We start from the raw sequence: 22455 nt of genomic DNA, 5'->3' as shown, positions 1-22455 counted from the left end.
AAAGTTGGAGAGGCTAGAGTTATAGCTCAGTGAGGCCTTAGGTTCAGTTCTCACCAAAAAGAAATAACATGGAGTATATTTAAACCTTGTCCCTGTTAGGAGGTAAGATGGTGGGTATCTAATTTTATGTGTGTCATGTGGCTGTCTGTATAGGGAATGTTTTTTGGTCCTTGAGCTGTGTGACTTATCCTAAAGCATAGAAAATGGCATTAAATGCATAACAATTTTTATGGTAGTCTGACATTGCTATATATTTGTTATATTTTAGGAAAATCCTTTAAAAGTTGGAAAAATTAAAAACTTTAGCTTTACTAACTAAAAAATGTTGAACATTTTGGGTATACCCACCTTTATTCTAAAAGTTGAGTAGTGTAAAAACATACTGGATTATCTTTTTTTTTTAAAAAAAAAATCATGAGTTCCAATTTATTGCTCTTGAGGTTTAATCTATTGCCTAGTTTAAGTACAGTATTATGGAAGCATGAAGACTTACTTAGATTCCAGTGCCTATATCTGCAAACCGTGTTTACTATGCTAAGACAACTCTCACTTTGATTGTTTCAAAGATGTAAGAGGTGATTTATAAGTGACAGTAGTGACTGGTACATGGCAATCAATTAATAATTAAAAGTGGTTTGCTGGTTAGTTGGTTGATTTTTTTTTGAGACAGGGTTTCTCTGTGTAGCCTTGGCTGTCCTGGACTCACTTTGTAGACCAGGCTAGCCTTGAACTCACAGTGATCCGCCTGCATTTGCCTCCCAATGCTGGGAGTAAAGGCATGTGCCACCATGCCTGGCCGCAATAAAAGTAATTTTAAAAAGTATCATTTAACCCAATATTAAAACCGTTCTGGGACTGGAGAGCTGGCTCAGAGGTTAAGAGCACTGCCTGGTCTTCCAAAGCTCCCAAATTCAATTTCCACCAACCACATGGTGGCTTATGACCATCTGTAATGAGATCTGGTGCCTTCTTGTGAGCAGGTGTATATGCGGGCAGAAAACTGTATACATAATAAATAAATACTGAAAAAACTGTACTGGTGCAGAATTAGTGTAAGCAAAGTTGGCCCTGTGCTCATTCTACTTAAATCTTAGAGATTGTGATATTTTTGTGAGTTAAATCTGGAATTTAGACTATCTTTTCAATGAATTCAGTATTTATAATTTATGAGGACACTCCCCAGTCAATTACTGTGTCAGGTATGGTAGCTCCTAACTTTAATCCCAGGACTTGGGATGGAGGAGGAGGCAGGAAGATCACAAATTTAAGATTAAGCTGGGCTTGGTGGCACACCCCTTAAATCCCAGCACTCAGGAGGAAGAGACAGGTGGATCGCTGTGAGTTCGAGGCTAGCCTGGTCTACAAAGTGAGTCTAGGACAGCCAGCGTGACACAGGGAAACCTATCTTGAAAAACCAAAAATGAAAAACAAAAACACATTTAAGACTAGTCTGTGCTATATACAGCAAGATTCCATTTCAGGGATGAAAGAACTTACTGTAATGCAGTTTTAATATGATGATTTATTCTTGTGAACTATTTTGTAAATATATATGCTTTAGGATTCCCACATATTCTTAAATTATGGTATAGTACTTTTAAAAAGTCTTTGTTTTAGGTTTTTTTCTAACTTGTTTTTTAAATTACATTTAGGAATGGATACAGCAAAACAATATTTTATCCATAGTTCTACGGGATAGTCTTCATCAACCACAGTATGTAGAGAAACTAGAAAAGATACTTCGTTTTGTCATAAAAGAGAAAGCTCTGACCTTGCAAGATCTTGACAATATCTGGGCAGCACAGGTAACGATTTCTGTAGAAATTCTTCTAGAAACTTCCTGAAATTGTCAGCAATGCTTGAATACTTAACAGGTGACATTAGGGAAAAGTTAGAGGCAAAAAAATAAAATGAAATAATAGGGATGCTGAGTGTGCTTGTGCATATCCATAATATCAGCACACAGGAAATAGAAACGGGACAATCAATGTATTGGAAGGTAACTTAGACTACAAAGCAGAATTCTGACCCAAAAAACAAGGGCTAGGGATACATACAGCTCAGTGGCACACTGTACTTGCTTTAGTACCACATAAATAACTCCTGTTTGAAAAATACACATTAATACTTTTTAATTGACTTAGAAACTCTTCAGCATACTTAAATCATTAAATTATTTATTCCAAAAGACTTACTAATCCTTTCAGAAAGATTAGCGACCGCCTTAAGAGCCAGAAACTGTATAAACCTTGTTGAGTTCTAATTTACAAAGCTTTGGGTTTTGTTTTGTTTTGTTTTGTTTGTTGGTTTTTTTTTTTTTTTTTTTTTGCTTCTATTGTTTAGAAATACAGAGAATAAGCCAGGCGTGGTGGCTCACACCTTTAATCCGAGCACTGTGGAGGCAGAGCCAGGTGGATCTCTGAGTTAAAGGCCATCCTGGTCTACAAAGAGATTGCAGTACAGCCAGGGCTGTTACAAAGAAACCCTGTCATGAAGAACCAAAAAAAAAAAAAAAAAAAAAAAAAAAAGAAAGAAAGAAAGAAAAAAAGAAAATAAACACAGAGAATAGCTTTGCTTTAGTTTATTTAAAGTTTCATTGTGAGGAAAAAAAATTATGTGCTTTATTTATGACATTAAAATATTAGTATATTTGCTGTGCGGTGGTGGTGTACACCTTTAATACCAGCACTTGGTAGGCCTAAGCAGGTGGAACTCTGAGTTCAAGGCCAGCCTGGTCTACAGAGCAAGTTCCAGGACAGCCAAGGCCACACAGAGAAACTGATTTGAAAAACAAAGCAAAACAGAATTAGTACATTCAATAAAGTAATTAAAAAGTTGAGGGGCTGGAGAGATGGCTCAGGGGTTAAGAGCACTGTCTGCTCTTCTAAAGATCCTGAGTTTAATTCCCAGCAACCACATGGTGGCTCATAACCATCTATAATGAGATCTGGTACAGTCTTCTGGTGTGCAGGTATACATGCAAGCAGAATAAGTAAATCTTTTAAAAAGGCTGACAGGATTTTAAAAATTAACTATGTAGATGCAGAAATGTTGATAACTTCCCGATGGTCATCAGCAATGTGTTTATAATGTTTCTGTTGTTCACAGTGTAGTGTGATATGTGATCTTTCTTTTTATTTCTCAAAAGGCAGGGAAACATGAAGCCATTGTAAAGAATGTACATGATCTACTGGCCAAATTGGCATGGGACTTTTCTCCTGAACAACTTGATCATCTTTTTGATTGCTTTAAGGTAATTATTAAGACAATAACATTTAACACAGTAAAGTGATCACCATTTTATTTTTAGATAGAATTGATTAGAACTGCACGATGTTCTTGACCAACAAATAATTACAAATCTCATAAGATCATCTTTGATGTCAAAGTACTTTGTTTGAAGGACTCAGCCAGTGTTTCCTTCCTTCCTTCCTTCCTTCCTTCCTTCCTTCCTTCCTTCCTTCCTTCCTTCCTTCCTGTTTTTTGAGACAAGATTTCTCTGTGTAGCCATGGCTGTCCTGGAACTCACAGCGATCCACCTGCCTCTGCCTCCCAAGTGCTGGGATTAAAGGCGTGCGCCACCACGGCCAGGCCAGTGTTTTCTTTCTAGGAACTTGATTTTCATTTTATGATAGTACTACTAGCCCTAATAAGGACTCCCATTCCTTTTCAAAATTCAGATTACCTTTTGGAATTCTATTCCTAATCTGTACTTAAACAATTCCTTAATATTTGACTGATTCCCCTTTGGATTAATAAATGCTTATCAAGTACTTGCTAAATAGCAAGCACCTCTTTTTTTTTTGAGTTGGGGAGGGTCTCACTATGAATCCCTGGCTGGCTTGGAACTCACTGTATACACCAGGGTAACCTCAAACTCAAATCTACCACCCTACCCACACATAACCTAAAAATGAAGAGGAAAAAAACAGATACAGGTTTCTTGTCATTTAAATATCTTTTTAGGCCAGTTGGACAAATGCAAGTAAAAAGCAGCGTGAAAAGCTCCTTGAGCTCATTCGTCGTCTTGCTGAAGATGATAAAGATGGCGTGATGGCACATAAAGTATTGAACCTTCTGTGGAATCTAGCTCACAGCGATGATGTGCCTGTAGATATTATGGACCTGGCTCTCAGTGCTCACATCAAAATACTAGATTATAGCTGCTCCCAGGTAAGGGGGTGCTGTTTGGCTTGGTTTTATGACTTTATTGCTCCTTAAGTATTAGGTAAGATGGCTTTTTAAAGCAGGATAATTAAGGTTATTCTAGCATTATGCTTTTAATGATTTCAAGAATTGATGGTTTATGTAAGTCTGCCTTTCTTAGGTCTCTACAATAAGGTTTTATGAACCATTTGAGTATGGGAGAAAGTACAAACAATAGGCCATTTAGTCGTAGTGTTGTCAAATGTGTATGGTAAAGGAATATTAGATCATAAATTATTAAAGCTGAGTTAATGACTTTGGAGATAAATGGTTTTGTTTTTTGCTAATAAATGAACAATTAGAATTTATTTCGTTAGTTGTTAGTACATGTTAATATATGAATCTGTGATGAGATAATATCTCTTAGAACATTAGAATGTATGTGGTAAATTTGGTGTTGACTTTTTAGAGTTTGATAGTAAATGTGAAGTTAAGACACATCTAGAGTAGCGGGGCGTGGTGGCGCACGCCTTTAATCCCAGCACTCGGGAGGCAGAGGCAGGCGGATCGCTGTGAGTTCAAGGCCAGCCTGGTCTACAAAGCAAGTCCAGGACAGCCAAGGCTACACAGAGAAACCCTGTCTTGAACAAAACAAAACAACAACAACAAACCAAAAGACATACCTAGAGCACCTTTTAAAAAGGTTAGTCTTTACTTAGAGTTACAGTATAATATTTATGTATCATGTTAGTCATAAGAAAATGATCTCATAATTCCATGGATAATTGGAATTTAGCTTAATTGCACTGTAATATACACTTATCTGTAAATACTCTGACTTAGAGGAGATAGAATTCTCCTGCATATTGATCTATGTAAAACATTGAAATTGTTTAAGGACCGGGACACACAGAAGATCCAGTGGATAGATCGCTTTATAGAAGAACTTCGCACAAATGACAAATGGGTCATTCCTGCACTGAAACAAATTAGAGAAATTTGTAGTTTGTTTGGCGAAGCACCTCAAAATTTGAGGTAAGACTTTTAAAACTAGACAATTGAAATGTTTTTATTTACAGTTTGTTAATTTCATTTGGTAAAAATAAATTTTAAAGGAAAATTAATATAGTTACAAGAAGCTAAGAGAAAGGCTCTGTTTGGAACAAAGAATCTTGCCATTCCTTATCTCCTTTGTTTCATTGCTACGAAAAGGAAGCCAGGATTAAGTAATCAGTATCAGAATCAAGGTGATACTGCTTCTTCATGTTATCACATGATAGTTTTAAAAAAAGATTTATATTTTAAGTAGTCAATTTTTAAGGTTAATTTAGAAGATTGTATTACATGGAAATTTAGTAGATGGCATGGTAGAGCACTGAATATTTTTTAGTATTGTTCCTTAGGCCAGGAGTGGTGGTGCACACATTTGATTCAAGCACTCAGGAAACAGAGGTAGATAAATTTCTGTGGTTTCAAGGCCTGCCTGGGTTTCACAGTAAACACCCCCCCCCCTCACACACACACACACACACACACACACAAGGCTGGGACAATGGTTAAGAGTACTGGGTACTCTTTCAAAAGACTCAGCTTAAGTTCACAATCATTTGTAACTTCAGTTTTAGGGGATCCCATGCCCTCTTCTGGCCTCAGTAGACAATGCACATGGGTGGTGCATAGACATAAATGTAGGCAAACACTCTTAGACATGTAATAAAAATATTTTTAAAAGAAGAAGCAAAGTTGTAGTGCTCTTTCTTTTTAAACTCTACTTTAATTGGGGTGTTTAGGCCTCAACCTACCTCCCAACCCTACATAGGAGAAAGAAGGTTAGTAGAGTGAGGTGGCCCCATTACTTCTCCTGGCTGTTTAGGGCCAATTGGGTTCTTTTGGGCTATACCCATCTCTGTCAACAGCAGATGCAGCGAGCAGTCTCTTCCAAGCCACTGAGCACCGAAGCGTTTGTCTCCCATCTGTCTGCTTCAAACTGTGACACTGTGTGCCTCTGGCTTCTGCAAACTGCTACATAGCAACACTGCTCACCCACCACACTCTCTCTGTCCTCTTATTTATATTCCTAGAGCCCTAGACCATGCCCTTCTATGTGCTACAGGAAGAAGATTGTACCAGCTGACAAAAGCCACGCCCCTCAGGAGACAATTAACAGGTGTGGACAAACAAAGCTCAAGATAAATCCCACACTTGAGATTAGAACAAAAACATTTACATAACGCAACTGAGTTTACAAAGAAGCCAAAACTTCTATTATATATCCCCTTTTTTGTTTAACAAAATGGCCCTTTATCATTAAACTATATACAATAAGATCAACTATTAGAATTTATCGGGTAAGAATTACATTTATAATGCCTAGTCCACTTGTATTTGGCATCCTTGAAAAAGTATTCCATTGTCTATCTTATCCAGGTGAGTCCAAAGTTCTGTACCTAAATCACTTTCTTATATCAACTTAAAAACATCTATCTAGACCCTAAAGCATATTTTAGACCTAAAACATTGTCTAGTTCCTAAACAACTAAGCTTAATTGTAGTAAGACCATGACTATCTAGTCTTCAACCCATCAGAGGCTTGTAGAAGGAAATAAGATTACCTAAGTATATAGGAAGCAAATAGCTTCCAGAACTATAGAAATGACAGACAGTTGATTTCCTGGAGAGTCACCAGAGGTTTCACTGTGTCATTGGGGCATCCAGTCTTCAGCCTACTGGCCCAGGCTTTTCTGTGAAGCAGAAATTTTGAAGGACTGTTGGTATCCTGCTTGTTCGCAGTTTGCTCAGAGAGCCTGCTATCAGCAGTTGAAGGACGATTTTGCTTTTCTCCAGTGGCTGTCTTGTCACATTTTTTTCTTTGATGCTTATCATCTTAGTAGATTAGAGGTGCTGCTAGAAGCAGATGTGTCTGTCATAAAAGCCTTTTATTGTTAAAATATTTTACATGCCATATTCTATAGCTCTCTGAAATGTTTGAAGACAACCTACTTACCTACCATTATATAGTGCATAATCATTTCTTTCTTTCTATGTCTATCTATCTATCTATCTATCTATCTATCTATCTGTCTGTCTATCTATCTGTCGTAAATTAGAGCAAGCGATGTACTATCTGCTTTACCTTGAAAACATATATGAGACTAAAGCTTATTTCTGTAATTAACTAAACTAGTATCTAACAAGACTACAAATAATATTTATAGGTGACTAGTTAGCTTTCATAAGACTAGAACTTTACATTACATTTTCAAATGAGTTGCAGATGTATAATACATTAAGCAAAAGTTCAATAAAATATTTCTATCAATATAATAAATGAGTTGCATATATACAATACACTAAGCAAGAGTAGAACAAAACAGTCTTAAATTTCTATCAATATACAATAATCCATACCAATACATAATATTTGAGACTAGTAGAGTCAATAATCTACCTTTTATCCTATTATCCTGTATCTCCCCCTTTTTTCCTTCATTCCCCTAATACTAGATAGGAGGAAAGAAAGATAAGGGAAGAAAGATAAGAGCAGAGAAAGAAAAATATTCCCGAATTTCACACTTTTACTTTGTTTCCTCCTTTACCATGACTAATCTATAACCCACCTTTTGGGAATGGGGGTATCACGTTCTTAAAATTACTTCTTGCTGTCTGGTGGGGTAAAAACACCTTTTGGGTATCCTTACAAAATTTAAGATACTGGCCAAAAGCTAGAAAAGCTAGCTCTGTTTCTGTCCAGTCTCTGTTTTCTGACTAGTCTCTATGGGATTGATCATTTGGGCTAGCCCTGCTAATCCTTTTGAATTTGCCCTGGGTATAGATTGCTGAAGAGTCCGTAACTGAGGCAGTCTGTGAGGCTAAGTCACCTGGGCTAATTGCTTTGTCTTCATTGTTATCTGGTCATTTGCTCTGCAAATAAAGTTTTAAAAATGTATTTATTATGTATTAAGTGTTATGTCTGCATCTATGCCTGCACGCCAGAAGAGGGCACCAGATCTCATTATAGATGGTTGTGAGCCATCATGTGGTTGTTGGGAATTGAACTCAGGATCTTTGGAAGAGCAGCTAATACTCTTAACCTCTGAGCCATCTCTCCAGCCCCAAATAAACTTTGAGGAACAGGTAGCCAGTAAAATTCATTTACTTCTGGGCAGTGGTGGCATATGCCTTTAATCCCAGAGGCAGGCAGATCTCTATGAGTTCGAGGCCAGCCTGGTCTAGAGTCCAGAAAAACCAAAGGGTACACAGAGAAACCTTGTCTCAAAAAAGCAAAACAAAACAAAACAAAGATTCATTTACCATGCTAAGACAGTCTTGTTTCTGCTAGTAGGAGGTCTTCCCTGGTCAATTGTAATCTTTGTAAGTTTTGTTGGTAACCATATTTTTTCATTCCCTGTAGATACTTAAGCATAACCACGTTCCCATCTCAAAACTATTGCAGGTTTCCAATCTGCTGTCAACACATCCTTACAGTAAACGGATTGATTTATTTCTACAGTTTTTTCTATAACCCAGGATCTCTCAGCTGATGCTGTTCCTTTTTCACCAACATTAAGAAAATTTAGGGTTAACAAAGCATTATTTAGCCTGTCCCTTGGGGTCCTTACTCTCCCTTTTTAATAAGCATCTCGGTTAAAGTACGATTAGCTCTCTCTATAATAGCCTGTCCCGTAGGATTGTGTGGCATACCAGTAATGTAGTTTATTTTATAATATGCAAAGGATTGTTTCATCTTAACTGGATACATATGCAGGAACATTATCAGTCTTAATTTGTTCAGGTTTCCACATAATTGCCATTAGTTCTAATAAATATGTAATTACACAATCAGCTTTTTCAGACCTTAAAGCAGTTGCCCGTTGAAACCCTGCATATGTATCTGTGGTATGGCGGACATAACTTTGTTTTCTTATTCTGTAAAATGAAACACACCCATCTGCCAGATTTAATTTCTTTTGGGAATCCTAGGGTTACTTCCAGGAGATAATCAAATTTGGTTATACAGAGAAAATATAGGGAATTTATTGTTATTGTTGTTGTTATTTCTTTGGCTTGTTGCCAAGTGATAGAATTTTTTTTTCTTTAAACCTTTACTGTTAAAATGGTGTTTTTCATGAAATTTTGAGGCTTCTAACATTTCCTATTAGTAATTGGTTAATTTCCTCTTTTTCTTTTGCCAATGGACCTGGCAAACCTGTGTGAGATTGTATATGAGTAATATATAATGGATAGTTGTTATATGCAGAACAACTCTGCATATTAAGTGTTAGTAATTATATTTAGAGATTCAAGCTGGACGTAGTGGCACATGCCTTTAATCCCAGCACTTGGGAGGCAGAGGCAGGCGGATCTTTGTGAGTTCGAGGCCAGCCTGGTCTACAAAGTAGAGTCCAGGACAGCCAAGGCTACACAAAGAACCCCTGTCTCAAAAAAAAACAAAAAAACAAAAACAAAAAACAAAAAGAGAGAGAGAGAGAGAGATTTAGGAAATTAAGGATTGTATACAGTTCTGGTTTTTGAACTGGAGAATAAGGGCTGTGGATCACCTTGATTATTTGTCTGACTTACAACCTGCCATTCCCATCTTGTTTGCATCAGAATAGAATGTTGGTGCCTCTGGAATTGGTGTTCCCTTTACAATAAGCGGAAGAATTCGTTCTTTAAAAAAAACTGTATACATTCGCTTTGAGTGTATTTGTTATTAATTTCTCTCAAATAGTTGCCAATCTTCATTGATTACCCACAATGGAATAATCTCAGTATTATTAAGAGGTACTGCAATTCCAGCTGGGTCTGTTCCTGATAATTGATGTAGTCTTATTCTGCCTTTTATAATTCAGGAATCTTTTCTCTGTATGTCTTTTTTCTCTGTATGTTTATGTGCTAAGAAAATCCATTCCACAATACTGAGCCCAGTAGGAGAATGAGATGAAGACGAATGACCAAAATACAATAAAGTTTAGGATTAATTTGATCCACATATGCATCTTTTAAAAGATTTATTATGTATAGTGTTTTGTCTGCTTGTACACCTACAGGCCAGAAGAGGGCACCAGATCTTATTACAGATGGTTGTAAGCCACCACCATGTGGTTGCTAGGAATTGAAGTCAGGATCTTTGGAAGAGCAGCCAAGTGCTCTTAACCCCTGAGTCATCTCTCCAGCCTGCATCTTGCATGCTTTGTTCTACCAGAATTAACTCTTTTTCTGCTTCAGCTGTTAGACATCTTGGGCTGTTTCAGTCTGAGTCTCCTTGCAATTTGAAACAAATTACTTAACTCATATAAGTATTTAATCTAGTTGTAGTCCTCAGCTAGTTTTAATATCGCCTGCCAATTTTTATTTTTATTATTTTTTTTCCCTGTCAGTTTTGCATTTGATCCCTATGGATCTGTATTTTTGTTTTGTCTTGTTTTTTGTTTTGTTTGTTTGTTTTTTGAGAAAGGGTATCTAAACCTTTTTTTTAAAAAACTTATTTATCTATTTATTATGTACACTGCTCTGCCTCCATGTACTCCTCCAGGTCAGAAGAGGGCATTGGATCCCAGTATAGATGGTTGTGAGCCACCATGTGGTTGCTGGGAATTGACTTCAGGACCTCTGGAAGAGCAGTAACTCTTAACCACTGAGCCATCTTTCCAGCTCTGGATCTGTACCTTTTGTGGTTTAGTTTAGTTTTTTCTTGACTAATGTTATAACCCTCATAGCTAATAGACTGCTCTGGAGCAATCTGTAACCTCCAGCATGGCAGACTTCTTTGTGTTTCCTTAAAATTTTTTCTAAAGCATCTTTATCAGAATTAGCTAGCACAGTAATATCCATGTAATGATAAATAATAGATTGAGGAAATTGCCTGTGAACTATTTCTAGTGGTTGTTGCCCAAAATATTGATATAAAGTTGGACTATTTAGCATTTCTTATGGAAGTACCTTCAAATGGTATCTCTTTATTGGACCACTGTTGTTCAGAGTAGGTACTGAGAAAGCAAACCTTTCTGTATCCTGCTCATTCAAGACTTTGGTGAAAAGGCAATCTTTTAAATCAGTTACTATTATAGACTATGACCTAGGTTACAAAGAAGGCAAAGGAATTCCAGGTTGCAACGGACCCACCAGTTGAATTACTCTATTCATTGCTCTTAAGTCTGTTAGCATCCTCCATTTTCTTGATTCCTTTTTTTTTTTTACAACAAACACAGGGAATTCCACAGGCTGGTAGACTTCTATATGTTGAGCCTCCAGTTGCTCTTGTACCAGCTGTTCAAGTACCTGGAGTTTTTCTTTTGTTATGGGCCACTGCTCTTGGCCACACAGGTCTGTTTCATAACCACTGTAGGGGCAAGGCTGTTGGTGTGTCAGCAGTGGCTCCTCTTATAAATTTGTTAACTTAATCCCTGTGATGTCCTTTGTTTGACAGTGGGCATAGTGTGCTATTGTTCTTGATTACTTGCATTACCTTTCCCAGGAGCATTTACCACTTCACCACTAATTTCATCATTTGCTGTTTTCTAGGATTGAAAGAATATTGATTTGAGTACCCCATTGTTATAAAAGGTCTCTTCCCCATAAATTTATGGGTATGTCTGCCACATAAAGTCTCAGCTTCCCTGTTTGCCCCTCTGGTCCCATACACTTAATCCATCATACACCTTGTCATCTTTGAGATAATTTACCAATTCTACAAACTGCATAAATCTTCTGAAATGGCCATTTTAGAATTCAAAACTTTTGGGGAGAGGATACTGACGTCAGCTCCTGTGTCTCCCAAACCTTCTATTTCAACACCATTCAGTGCCAGAAAACATGTTTTCCAGTACTCCCAAATGCCCCTGTTCTTTGTACCAGAGTGGCTTTGCCTTTGATGTAGGGAAACAGTCATAGCTGAGTAGTTCTATCCCCTGCATTAATTTGTATCTCCTTTTTTATTCACATAGGTAGGCCATGATTTTAATTTCTTCCTTACAATCACCATCTATGATACCTGGATGCACAATAAATTCTTGTGAAGTTAATCTACTTCTTCCCAAGATCATCGCTACTGTCCCTGAAGGCAAAGGACCATAAACATCTGTGGTGGTTAATTTGTAACAATTAATTTTGGGAATAGTGTAAGAGATGTATCTGTGGCTAAATCCAAAGCTGTACTGCCTTCTGAACTGTGTATTAGGTCAGCAATATTTAGTTTTGGACTTTCTGCCTGCTTGTTAACCTCCTGGCTGACCAAAGGAGAACAGCTTTTTTTTTTTAATCCCCTGTAGTGCCTTGAGGTGGTGAGAGGCCCCTCTGTTCACTTAAAAAGGCAAGAGGTTACCTTCTGTATCCCAGTTAGGTATACACTGGTTGCTCCAATGCTTTCCCTTCATACAATGCCTACAAATTTTGGGGAATCCGGGCATTAGAACATTGTGGCGAAAAGTTGCTTGTTCACAGCTATGGCTACAAGTGTAATTACTGTATTTCTCAAATGCCAACTGCTGTTTTGAGCTCTGAACCTTTTAACCTTACAGTTTCTTTGGAAATAGCCAAATTCACCACAGTTAAAGCATCGGGCATTTTGATTCCTGAGACTTGGCTATGGCTTGTCCTACGATAGTGGCTTGATGCTCCTGATAACCAATATTAGCTGTCTCTCTTATCCATTCCCTCGTCAGTGGGGCTTCTTGTACTTTTAAAGGTCTAATTGCTCTTTTACATTTAGTATTTGCATTCTCATTCGCCATGATCTGTATCAATGCCTGTCTGGTCTCAGGGGCTAGTGTGGCTCTATTTAGAGCTGAACCCAATCTCTCTAAGAATTCTGTGAAGGAGTCTCCAGGGCCTTGAATTACCTTAGTAAATGAGGTGGTTGTTTCACCAGGCTCCTCAACCATGTCCCAAGCTCTTAAGGCTGCAACATGACATTGTTCAATCACTACATCGCCAGATCGGATTTGTTCTCGTAAGTCAGCTCTTCACCAAGCAATTGATCTTTAACACCATTTATCCCTGTTGTTATCTTTTGTTCTATTTTTGTGGCATTGTTTCTCCACCACAGAAACCACTGTAACCCTTGAGCAGCTTCTTACACAGCTGACACCAATCCCTTCCAATCTTGGGGAATAAGTCTATGCTGTGTAGCCAAGTTACTTAACATTTGTTTAATGAAGATGAATGCATTTCATACCGTGCAATAGTCTCTTTAAAATGCTTTAAATCTAGCATTTCTACTGGACACCATGCCATCTCTTCATAAGCCTCACCACCATCGTTAGCAGGGATGTTTCACAAAGACTAGGAAAGGTGATGGTGCCTCTGTAGCCCTGGGCAATTCCTCTAGTGGCCACTTGGCTCCAGAGCCCTTTTGGCCTTGTATGGTTTCCTGTTCTTCCCGGCCATCTGCTGTACACAGGTGCTCTGAACACCTGGTGCATAGAGCAGAGTCGGGTGGCAAGAGCAGGGAGCTCCCAGTTTTAGTTACCAGCAGGTCTGAACACTTTTTTTCTCCCTTTTTCAGCGGTGCTATTTGCTTCCCAAGTGCTTCCATCTCTACCTGTAAAACACTCTTGTTGTACCGCCAACTCTGAAATCTTCCAGAACTAGAGAATTGAGTGACACTTCCGGTTTTTGTATCTCATCTTGTCATTCTTCCAATCTTTTTAAAAATGGAATACAGGAAGAAGACAAAGCAAAAACAGAAAATTCCCTCTGGGAGCAACTCGGGAGAGAACCCAGCAGCAGCCTCTGCTAAAACCTTTTACTGACATCTTGAAACAGTACATTCATTCCGTCGTAACTTGCCCTCTCCTGTTCGGCATTAGAAACCAAGTTCCCCATTATTTCTAAGCCATGTCTGGGTGTCGTTTGTTAGCCCTTTTTATCTTACCAACCACACTGGGCTCCACCTGTAGCGCTCTTTCTTTTTAACTCTACTTTATTTGGGGTGTTTAGGCCTCAACTTCCCTTCCAACCTCATAACCCTATGTAGGAGAAAGAATGTTAGTGGGGAAAGGGGGCCCCTTCTCCCGGCTGTTTAGGGTCAATTGGGTTCTTTTGGGCTGTATCCGTCTCCGTCAACAGCAGATGCAGCCAGCAGTCTCCAAGCCACTGAGCACCGAAGCGTTTCTCTCCGTCTGTCTGCTCCAAACCGCGACACCGCCGTCTCTGGTCTCTGCAAACTGCTACACGCCAACACCGCACACCCACCACGCTCTCTCTGTGCTCTTATTTATATCCTCAGAGCCCTAGACCACGCCCCTCTCCGTGCTGCACGAGGAAGGCCGTTACCAGCTGACAAAAGCCACGCCCCTCACGAGACAATTAACAGGTGTGGACAAGCTAAAGCTCAAACTAAAATCCCATACTTGGGATTAGAACAAAAACATGTACATAACACAACTGAGTTTACAAAGAAGCCAAAGCTTCCATTACACAAGGTTAATTAATGGTAAAAGTACTATCGTTAGCTTTTAAAATCTGCTTATCAGAATGAGTCGCCCTCTTATTTTCGGGTAATGGAATTAGAATGTTTGGCATAGAAAGAAAAAATTATATGACGTGAAAGAAAGCTCAGTGTAGTGGAAACCAATATTTATTCATAAATCATGTGAATACCATCATTTACTCTTTGGAGCATTCTCTAAATAATCATGCTTTCCTTGTGTAATAGATACTGATTTTGGGGGAGTAATGTAAAAGTAATTATTTGGAGTGCATTTAGTCCAGTGTACTTACACTATTTGACTATTAACTTGCAGGTAGACATTCAGTATTCAGCTACTCTCCTAGAAATTAATGACTTTTTCTATACTTAAAATAGTAGTAGTGGTTATGAAAGTTGCCTAGTTTTGTAGAATGTCACGCAACAAATTAGAAAGGAATTAAGTATCTTTCTAGTGGCAAGAACAACTTGGCTACAAACTAAATGTTCCCAGTGTGTAACTTAAATAGCTAATGATTTTTTAAATTTACTATTTTTTTTAAACTAGAGCCATGAATGGGAACTCATTTTTATATGGTAGTCAAAGAACAACCTGTTCTTACCTTTCACAGTGAGGATAATGGGGATCAAACTAAGGTTTTCAAGCTTGTGGCATGTGCGTTTTCTTGCTAAGCCATATCTCTGGCCTCCAATTTAAAACAAAACAAAACATAAAAACATTATTAACTAACAGTTGCAATACTAGTTGCACAAAGAAGCTTGATTACATGCTTGTAATCCCAGCATTCTGGGAGGCAAAGACAGATGGATCTCTGAGTTTGAGGCCAGCCTGGTCTACAAAGCCAAGGCTACAGAGAGAGAGACTGTCTTGAAACGTGTCCCCCCCCCCTTACAAAAAAGGGGAAAAATCATGTATCCTAGTGAAATGCTTTGCTATTCCCATATTATAAGAGTAGACACAATCATTAAAGTAGACACCTATAAAATAAATGGAAATTGATTCTTAATTTGCAAGTAATTAATTTTATTTTTTGACACATTTTAAACTGCTTAATATTGTCATTAAGAAAAGTGAGAAAAACTGGCTTTTGAGTTTTTAAATTAGTAGCTAATAATTTAGTTATAATAAACTCTTGATTGTAACAGCGTTTAATTGCCTAATTATATTGTTAAGTTCTTCTCGTTTCAGTCAAACTCAGCGAAGTCCCCATGTATTTTATCGTCATGACTTAATCAATCAACTTCAGCACAATCATGCTCTCGTTACTTTGGTAGCAGAAAACCTTGCAACTTACATGGAAAGCATGAGACTGTATGCCAGAGGTATGTATCCTAAGACAACTGTGGCAAGTAGTAGTGATTGTTTTCCATTAATTAAATTACCTTAGTAATGACAGTTTTGTTTTTGAAAGCTCAAAACAGTTGGTTTTATGAATTTTTATTTGGGACTTAAGAGCCACATGTATTCTCAGATCTTATATAACCTAAACATTAGGCTAATATTCAAAGAATTTTACTCAATATTTGCCTTCCCCAGGTATATTTGGTTTTTATTCTCTACTTGTAGTTCTGCCAGTCATTATTAAAAATGTGCCTGATTTGTTTTATTACTATATCATTTTCACCTTTTTTGTTTTGTTTTGTTTTCCAGACAGGGTCTCTGTGTAGCCTTAGCTGTTCTGGACTCACTTTGTAGACCATGCTGGCCTCAAACTCCCTGAGATCTGCCTGCTGCTGCCTCCCCAAGTGCTGGGATTAAAGGTGTGCGGGCCACTACGCCTAACTAAAAAAAATTTAAAGATGGTATTAACTATTTTGTCAACATTTTCTTCCTACCTGGAGAAATGGCTTTGTGCCAAGAACATCTTACTGAGAAAAGTATGAGAGTGACCAAAAAGTCATGTTTCTTTTTTTTCTTTTTTTTTTTTTCCCAGAGCTGAGGACCGAACCCAGGGTCTTGCGCTTGCTAGGCAAGCGCTCTACCACTGAGCTAAATCCCCAACCCCAAGTCATGTTTATTTTCAAAGGAGGAAGGATTTGGCTTTTATTGGCCAAAATTGGATCAAAACAATGAAAATAGCTGAACCCATTGAATAAATAAAATATGAATATACTTCTATAAAGGAAAATACTAAACATTGCATGTAGCGAAAGTAAGAAATTGAAAGATTTAACTTCTGGAGGTGTAAAAATAGAAAGACTCAGTAGACTTTAGCAAAACAACCATTTAACTGGATAAAAATATAAAACCTAATTTTAAGGTGCCTAGAAATTTTATACGAAGTTAAAGCAAATAGGAAAATTTTAAATCTCAGAAACTAACATTTCAGCTGCAACCATGTGGAAACTATTCTGCACTAGTTTGACTTAAGGAGTAGTTGCCCTCCTTACAGCACCTAGTCTAGGACTGCACTTGGCCTCTTAGTTGCTGACCTGTGTTACAGATGCAGTGCTCTCTCTGCATGTATACCCATAGGCCAGAAGAGGGCATCAGATCACAATTATAGATGGTTGTGAGCTACGTTATAGTTGCTGGGAATTGAACTCAGGACCTCTGGAAGAGCAGTCAGTGCTCTTAATCTCTGAGCCATCTCTCCAGCCCCCACAGATGTCCTCTTACATATAAGCTAAAAGGACTCTTGATTTCATTACCCTGCCCACTTAGTTTCTATATAAGTTGCAGCTTAATTCCAACATTATAGGCCTGAATTAGGGTCTTAATTATCCTCACTACAGCTGTCTCCAGTGCTCCATACTGGGGAAATTAGCTGCCTTATTTTCACCCCAGCACATATCGATAAGGCAGAGATAGCATTCTTGGAGAAGCTGGTTGTTATCCTGCCTCTTGATTTCTTTCTTAGTGACACAGACATTCTGCACAAAGGGTAGAGAGAATCCAAAGGGACGGTTTCTGCAGTTGGTTGTACCTGAAGAAACGAGAACATTCCGTGCTAAGTGAATTTTCTACCCCCCCCCCCAAAAAAAAAAGAGATTAGTGAGGAACAACTAAAAGGATGGTTGTAGCTCCCTTTTATTGTTGTCACCATCTAGAAGGCAAAATGAGCCCTTCTGTGATCCTGGTCTGGGGAAGGCTGAGAAATGTTTGAGTGCATCATGCTGCACCACCCACTCATAGCTGGATATGGAATAAGTTGAAATTTCTTCTTAGAAACTATAGATGTCTAGTAAGAACTTTAAAAAAATACTCAGTATGATTAGTTGAAGAAATGTGAGTCAAAACCATGGTAAGATAGAGTATATCACATATACTAGGCTGTTTGCACAACATTTAGTATTGCTGAGACTTCAGAAATTGGAGCTTCATTCTTTGTAGACTTGTTTTTACTAAACAGATTGGCAGTTCCTCAGAATATTAAACAGAATTTACCATAGTACGGCCCATATTCAAGTAAAATGAAAACAAACTGGTAAAAACTTGGATGTGAACATTCATAACAAACTTCTTATATTAGCCAAAAAGTAGAAAAAGTCCAAATGTCTTGGTTGATTACAGATATAATAGTTAATATGTCCATACAATAAAATATTACTCAGAATATCAAAGAGTAACATGCTATAGCTTTTGAGCTGAAAATGTAGTGGTGGTAATTACACAACTCTAAATTTTAAATTTTAAGTTGGAAGGTTGATGATGATTAAAATATATTTCATCTGTTGGGAGGTGATGGTGCACACCTTTCATCCCAGCACTCAGGAGGCAGAGGCAGGCAGATCTCTGAGTTTGAGGCCAACCTCATCTACAGAGGGAATTCCAGGACAGCCAGACCTACACAGAGAAACCTTGTTTTGAAAACAAAACAAAACAAAACATTTAACAGGTAAACTTAATTGTCTTAGACATATTTACTTACTTACTTTATTTATTTATTTATTTTTGCTGTTTTTCAATACAGGGTTTCTCTGTGTAGCCCTGGCTGTCCTATACTCACTTTGTAGACCAGGCTGGGCTCAAACTCACATCAATCCGCCTGCCTCTGCCTCCCAAGTGCTGGGATTAAAGGCGTGTGCTACTGATGATATACTTAATCATACATGAATGAGTGTTTCCCTGTATGTATGTGTGCACCATATACATGTCTGGTGCCTGAAGAGGCCAGAAAACGGCATCAGTTCTCCCTGGAACTGAATAGACAGACAGTTTGAACCACTATGTTGTGTGCTGGAAATTGAGCAACAAGTAGTCTCACCCATTGAGCCCCAACTTAAGGTTTTTATAATGTATTCTGAAATTGCTCTTAAAATTTGATACTTAAAATAACAAGATTCATATTGGTTCCCAGCTGTGATTTAATACCTGTTCCCACCCATTTTCAAAGATAGTTGAATTGATCATATATATTTCCTCCATGGGATACCTACCACATAGATAGTATAAGTCAAGAGTGGCTTGTCTCCCTATTTGGTAGCAAATCAAGGTACTATTGAGACTGAATATTTACAGTTCAGTTACCTACTTTTTTATTAGGTGTTTTGTTTTTGAGACAGGACCTTTTTATGTATCTTTTCCTGGCCTGTTATTCAACTATGTGGACCAGTTCAGACTCTCCTGCATCTGCCTCCCCAGTGCTGAGACTAAAGGTGTCCACTAACATGCCCAGCTAAACTGTTTTTAATAGTCTGGATGCTTCTGTAAGAAGAAAAATCTCACTTTCTGTGGATCACAAAGCTATTGTCGTCTTTATATTTTTATTCTTTAATTTTCTTTGGTGTATTGCCTGTGTGTTGAGGGTGTTGTGATCTGCCATGTGGGTCCTGGGAGTTGAACCCTGGTCTTCTGGAAGAGCAGCCAGTGCTATCTCTCCAGCCCCTTTTGTCTTATTTCTTGACTTTTCTTGATTATTGTTTGGCTTTCATTGAATTTTTTCCAAAGCTCTATGGCCAGTGTATTAGGAATTAAACATAGACTGGGTTGGTTCTTAAAAGTAGGGTGGGAAATTAGCATCTTGCCACTAGAGAAGCCTGGTAGAAACCACTTCAACTGTGTACAAAAGGAGCATAGTGAAGACTGTCACAAAGAGACATGATCTGCCTTCTGATTGTAATACCAGGAGGATAGAGTATTGCTTCTAGCCCAAGTATATGAAAGAAGAAAAGGATTGTTCTAAAGAATTTGGATGGCACATTGAAAAGATCATTTCCTTTGGGTTGTAAAAAGAATGTATATTTTGTCAGGATATTAGATGGGTTGGAAAGCACCAATTATTACTAGGTTTCTAGTTGCTTTATATAATGATAGAAGAATAATGGTGTTTTCTCTTTAACTGACAAGTCACTTGGTTGAAATCAGCAGTGGTGTTATTATCCATATGTGCCATGCATGATTTTTTTTTCTTAATTTGCAGATCATGAAGACTATGACCCACAAACTGTGACACTGGGAAGTAGATATAGTCATGTTCAAGAAGTCCAAGAACGGCTTAACTTTCTTAGGTTTGTTTGATGTAATTGCTATTGTTCTCTGACATGAGTATACTGACTGAATATGCTGTCTTTCTTGATGTTCCCCTTTGCCACATCTTCCTGTGTTGCTCTATGCTTTTAAGATTAGTGCCAAAAAATAAAATAAAAGGTTAGTGCCTGGGTTGTAACATTCACCTCATTCTTTTAAGCTCTAGAGTAGACTTCTCTTGTTTGTTTATTTATGCTGGGAATGTTTACTTTAAATATATATTATATATACATATTTTAATGTATATGAGTATGTCTACACACACACCCACACACACACACACACACACACACACACACAGAGAGAGAGAGAGAGAGAGAGAGAGAGAGAGAGAATGAATAGGGTATCAGATCCCATTACAGAACAGTGCCTGGCAAAGGCAATTTGAAACCAGATTAATAATATCACCTCTAAGAAGGATTAGCAAAGTAGGTATATTTCAGTTTTATTAAGCAAAACTGAAATGCTTAAAACTAGATTTGGTCCATGACATCAGCATTTTAGGATTTGAAAACTCCCTTGTGGGCAAAAGTTTATGATGAGAGGTACATCTTAAAAAGTTAGAATTTCCATCATACATAACAAATGCTACGATTACCAGTACTTCTGAAGATGGATTGTGTTTGTCATTCTGAAAACAGGTTTTGGAGATTATTTCTTGTTTTTGTTTTTTCTTAACTATTGACTTAATTTTATTGAGCCCTTTTTGTTTGGGGGAGAAAATAGTTTATAATAATTACAACTTAAGAAACCCTCCCATGTTTTTTATTTATAATGTATGTATGTGTGTGTGTGTGTGTGTGTGTGTGTGTGTGTGTGTGTGTGTATTTAATTTATTTACTTGCTCTGTCTTCATGCACAACAGAAGAGGGACTCAGATCCATTCTGTATGGTTGTAAGCTACCATGTGGTTGCTGGGAATTGAACTCAGGCCCTCTAGAAGAGCAGCCAGGGCTCTTAATCACTGTGCCATCTCACCAGCCCCACTCTCCCATGTTTTAAGAATTTTGGGATTTTAAAGTTGATGCAATTGTTTTATTTTGCCTTTTAATCACTTGCGTAGCCACTCCTGCCTCATCACATTGATAAGTGCTGCCATAGTAAGTCATAGTTATTGATGGCCTGTTTTGTATCCGTTTGGTTTTACTAGAACTACTAGAAAATATGATGCAAAGCCCTTTGCCATATTGAAGTTTGGAATTGAAGAAGTATTACAGCCCTAGCTGGTTATGTTAGTACTTACCTGTGAACAATAGCAGCTCAACCTGAGGCAAAAAGAACTTTATTTAATACCTTTTACCTCCTATTTGATCAATTAAAAACAATCATATATTTTAGAGTTATCAGTATGAGACAAATGGTTTGGGGTTTGTTTGTTTGGTTGGTTGGTTTTTGTTTTTGTATTTTTGAGCTGAGTTTCTCTGTGTAGCCCTGGCTGTCCTGGAATTTAGATAAAAACTGAGAAGTGAGTTCTCTATATATAATTATGATACATAAAAAGGTAGGTTGTATTTCAGAATAAACGTCAAATAATTTTTTTTTATGTTTTTCTAAGATTTTTATTGAAGGATGGCCAACTGTGGCTGTGTGCTCCTCAGGCAAAACAAATATGGAAGTGCTTAGCAGAGAACGCAGTTTACCTTTGTGATCGTGAAGCCTGTTTTAAGTGGTATTCCAAGTTAATGGGGGATGAACCAGACTTAGATCCTGATATCAATAAGGACTTCTTTGAAAGTAATGTGCTTCAGCTTGATCCTTCCCTATTAACTGAAAATGGAATGAAATGTTTTGAGAGATTCTTCAAAGCTGTGAATTGTCGAGAAGGAAAACTAGTAGCAAAACGAAGAGCCTATATGATGGATGATTTGGAATTGATAGGATTAGACTATCTTTGGAGGGTAAGTCAAAAGTACGAAGTCTGTCAACATTGCACCTGATGTTCTTTGAATAAGTAACTGTAGCTAAATGTCCCATATAAATTTTGTGTGTATTCTCTGATGGTTGTTCCAGGAGTCTGGGATTTTTTACCTTGCATTTATGTGTTCCTTATTAGCATTGCTTAGTTTAATATTTTTTAAAACTTAGAAAGTTCAATGTTAATCAGTTTGAGACTAAACTGTCTTTTATGGTGTTTTATGTTGTATCTTTAAAATTAGGCTGGTTTTACATAGTTGCTTCTGTTTTTTTAAGTTTTATATGTCTGCAAATCACATACATAGAAAAAGGTGTTTTATGTGGTATTTGAATGATTAACACTTTCAAATAAGTAAAGCTTGGTATTTGAGGGGGTTGTTTTGTAGTCCTGTTTTGTTGTTTTATAAGCAGTGGAAGGGCTTGAGAGGTAGTGCTTGTGGATTCAGCCTCAAGCACATATTTTAATATTACAAACCTTTCTTTAAATCCAAATTTG

At 37.6% G+C, this 22455-nt stretch overlaps 1 protein-coding gene across 1 annotated transcript in view; it reads left to right on the top strand.

Moving 5' to 3' along the window:
- The window catches only part of Usp9x (ubiquitin specific peptidase 9 X-linked), a 115420-nt gene that overhangs the window by 44220 nt on the left and 48745 nt on the right, over positions 1–22455 (top strand). The window contains exons 10-16 of the mRNA XM_051142419.1: positions 1653–1805; positions 3149–3253; positions 3967–4173; positions 5045–5181; positions 15765–15898; positions 19939–20026; positions 21601–21943. Coding sequence (XP_050998376.1) covers positions 1653–1805; positions 3149–3253; positions 3967–4173; positions 5045–5181; positions 15765–15898; positions 19939–20026; positions 21601–21943 — 1167 coding nt within the window. The remainder of the gene's footprint in view (positions 1–1652; positions 1806–3148; positions 3254–3966; positions 4174–5044; positions 5182–15764; positions 15899–19938; positions 20027–21600; positions 21944–22455) is intronic.

This window comes from Acomys russatus, chromosome X (assembly GCF_903995435.1).
Source record: "Acomys russatus chromosome X, mAcoRus1.1, whole genome shotgun sequence".
NCBI classification, from domain to species: domain Eukaryota; kingdom Metazoa; phylum Chordata; class Mammalia; order Rodentia; family Muridae; genus Acomys; species Acomys russatus.
The sequence above is the reverse complement of the archived record's forward strand: the minus strand, read 5'-3'. Positions and strand labels throughout refer to the sequence as shown.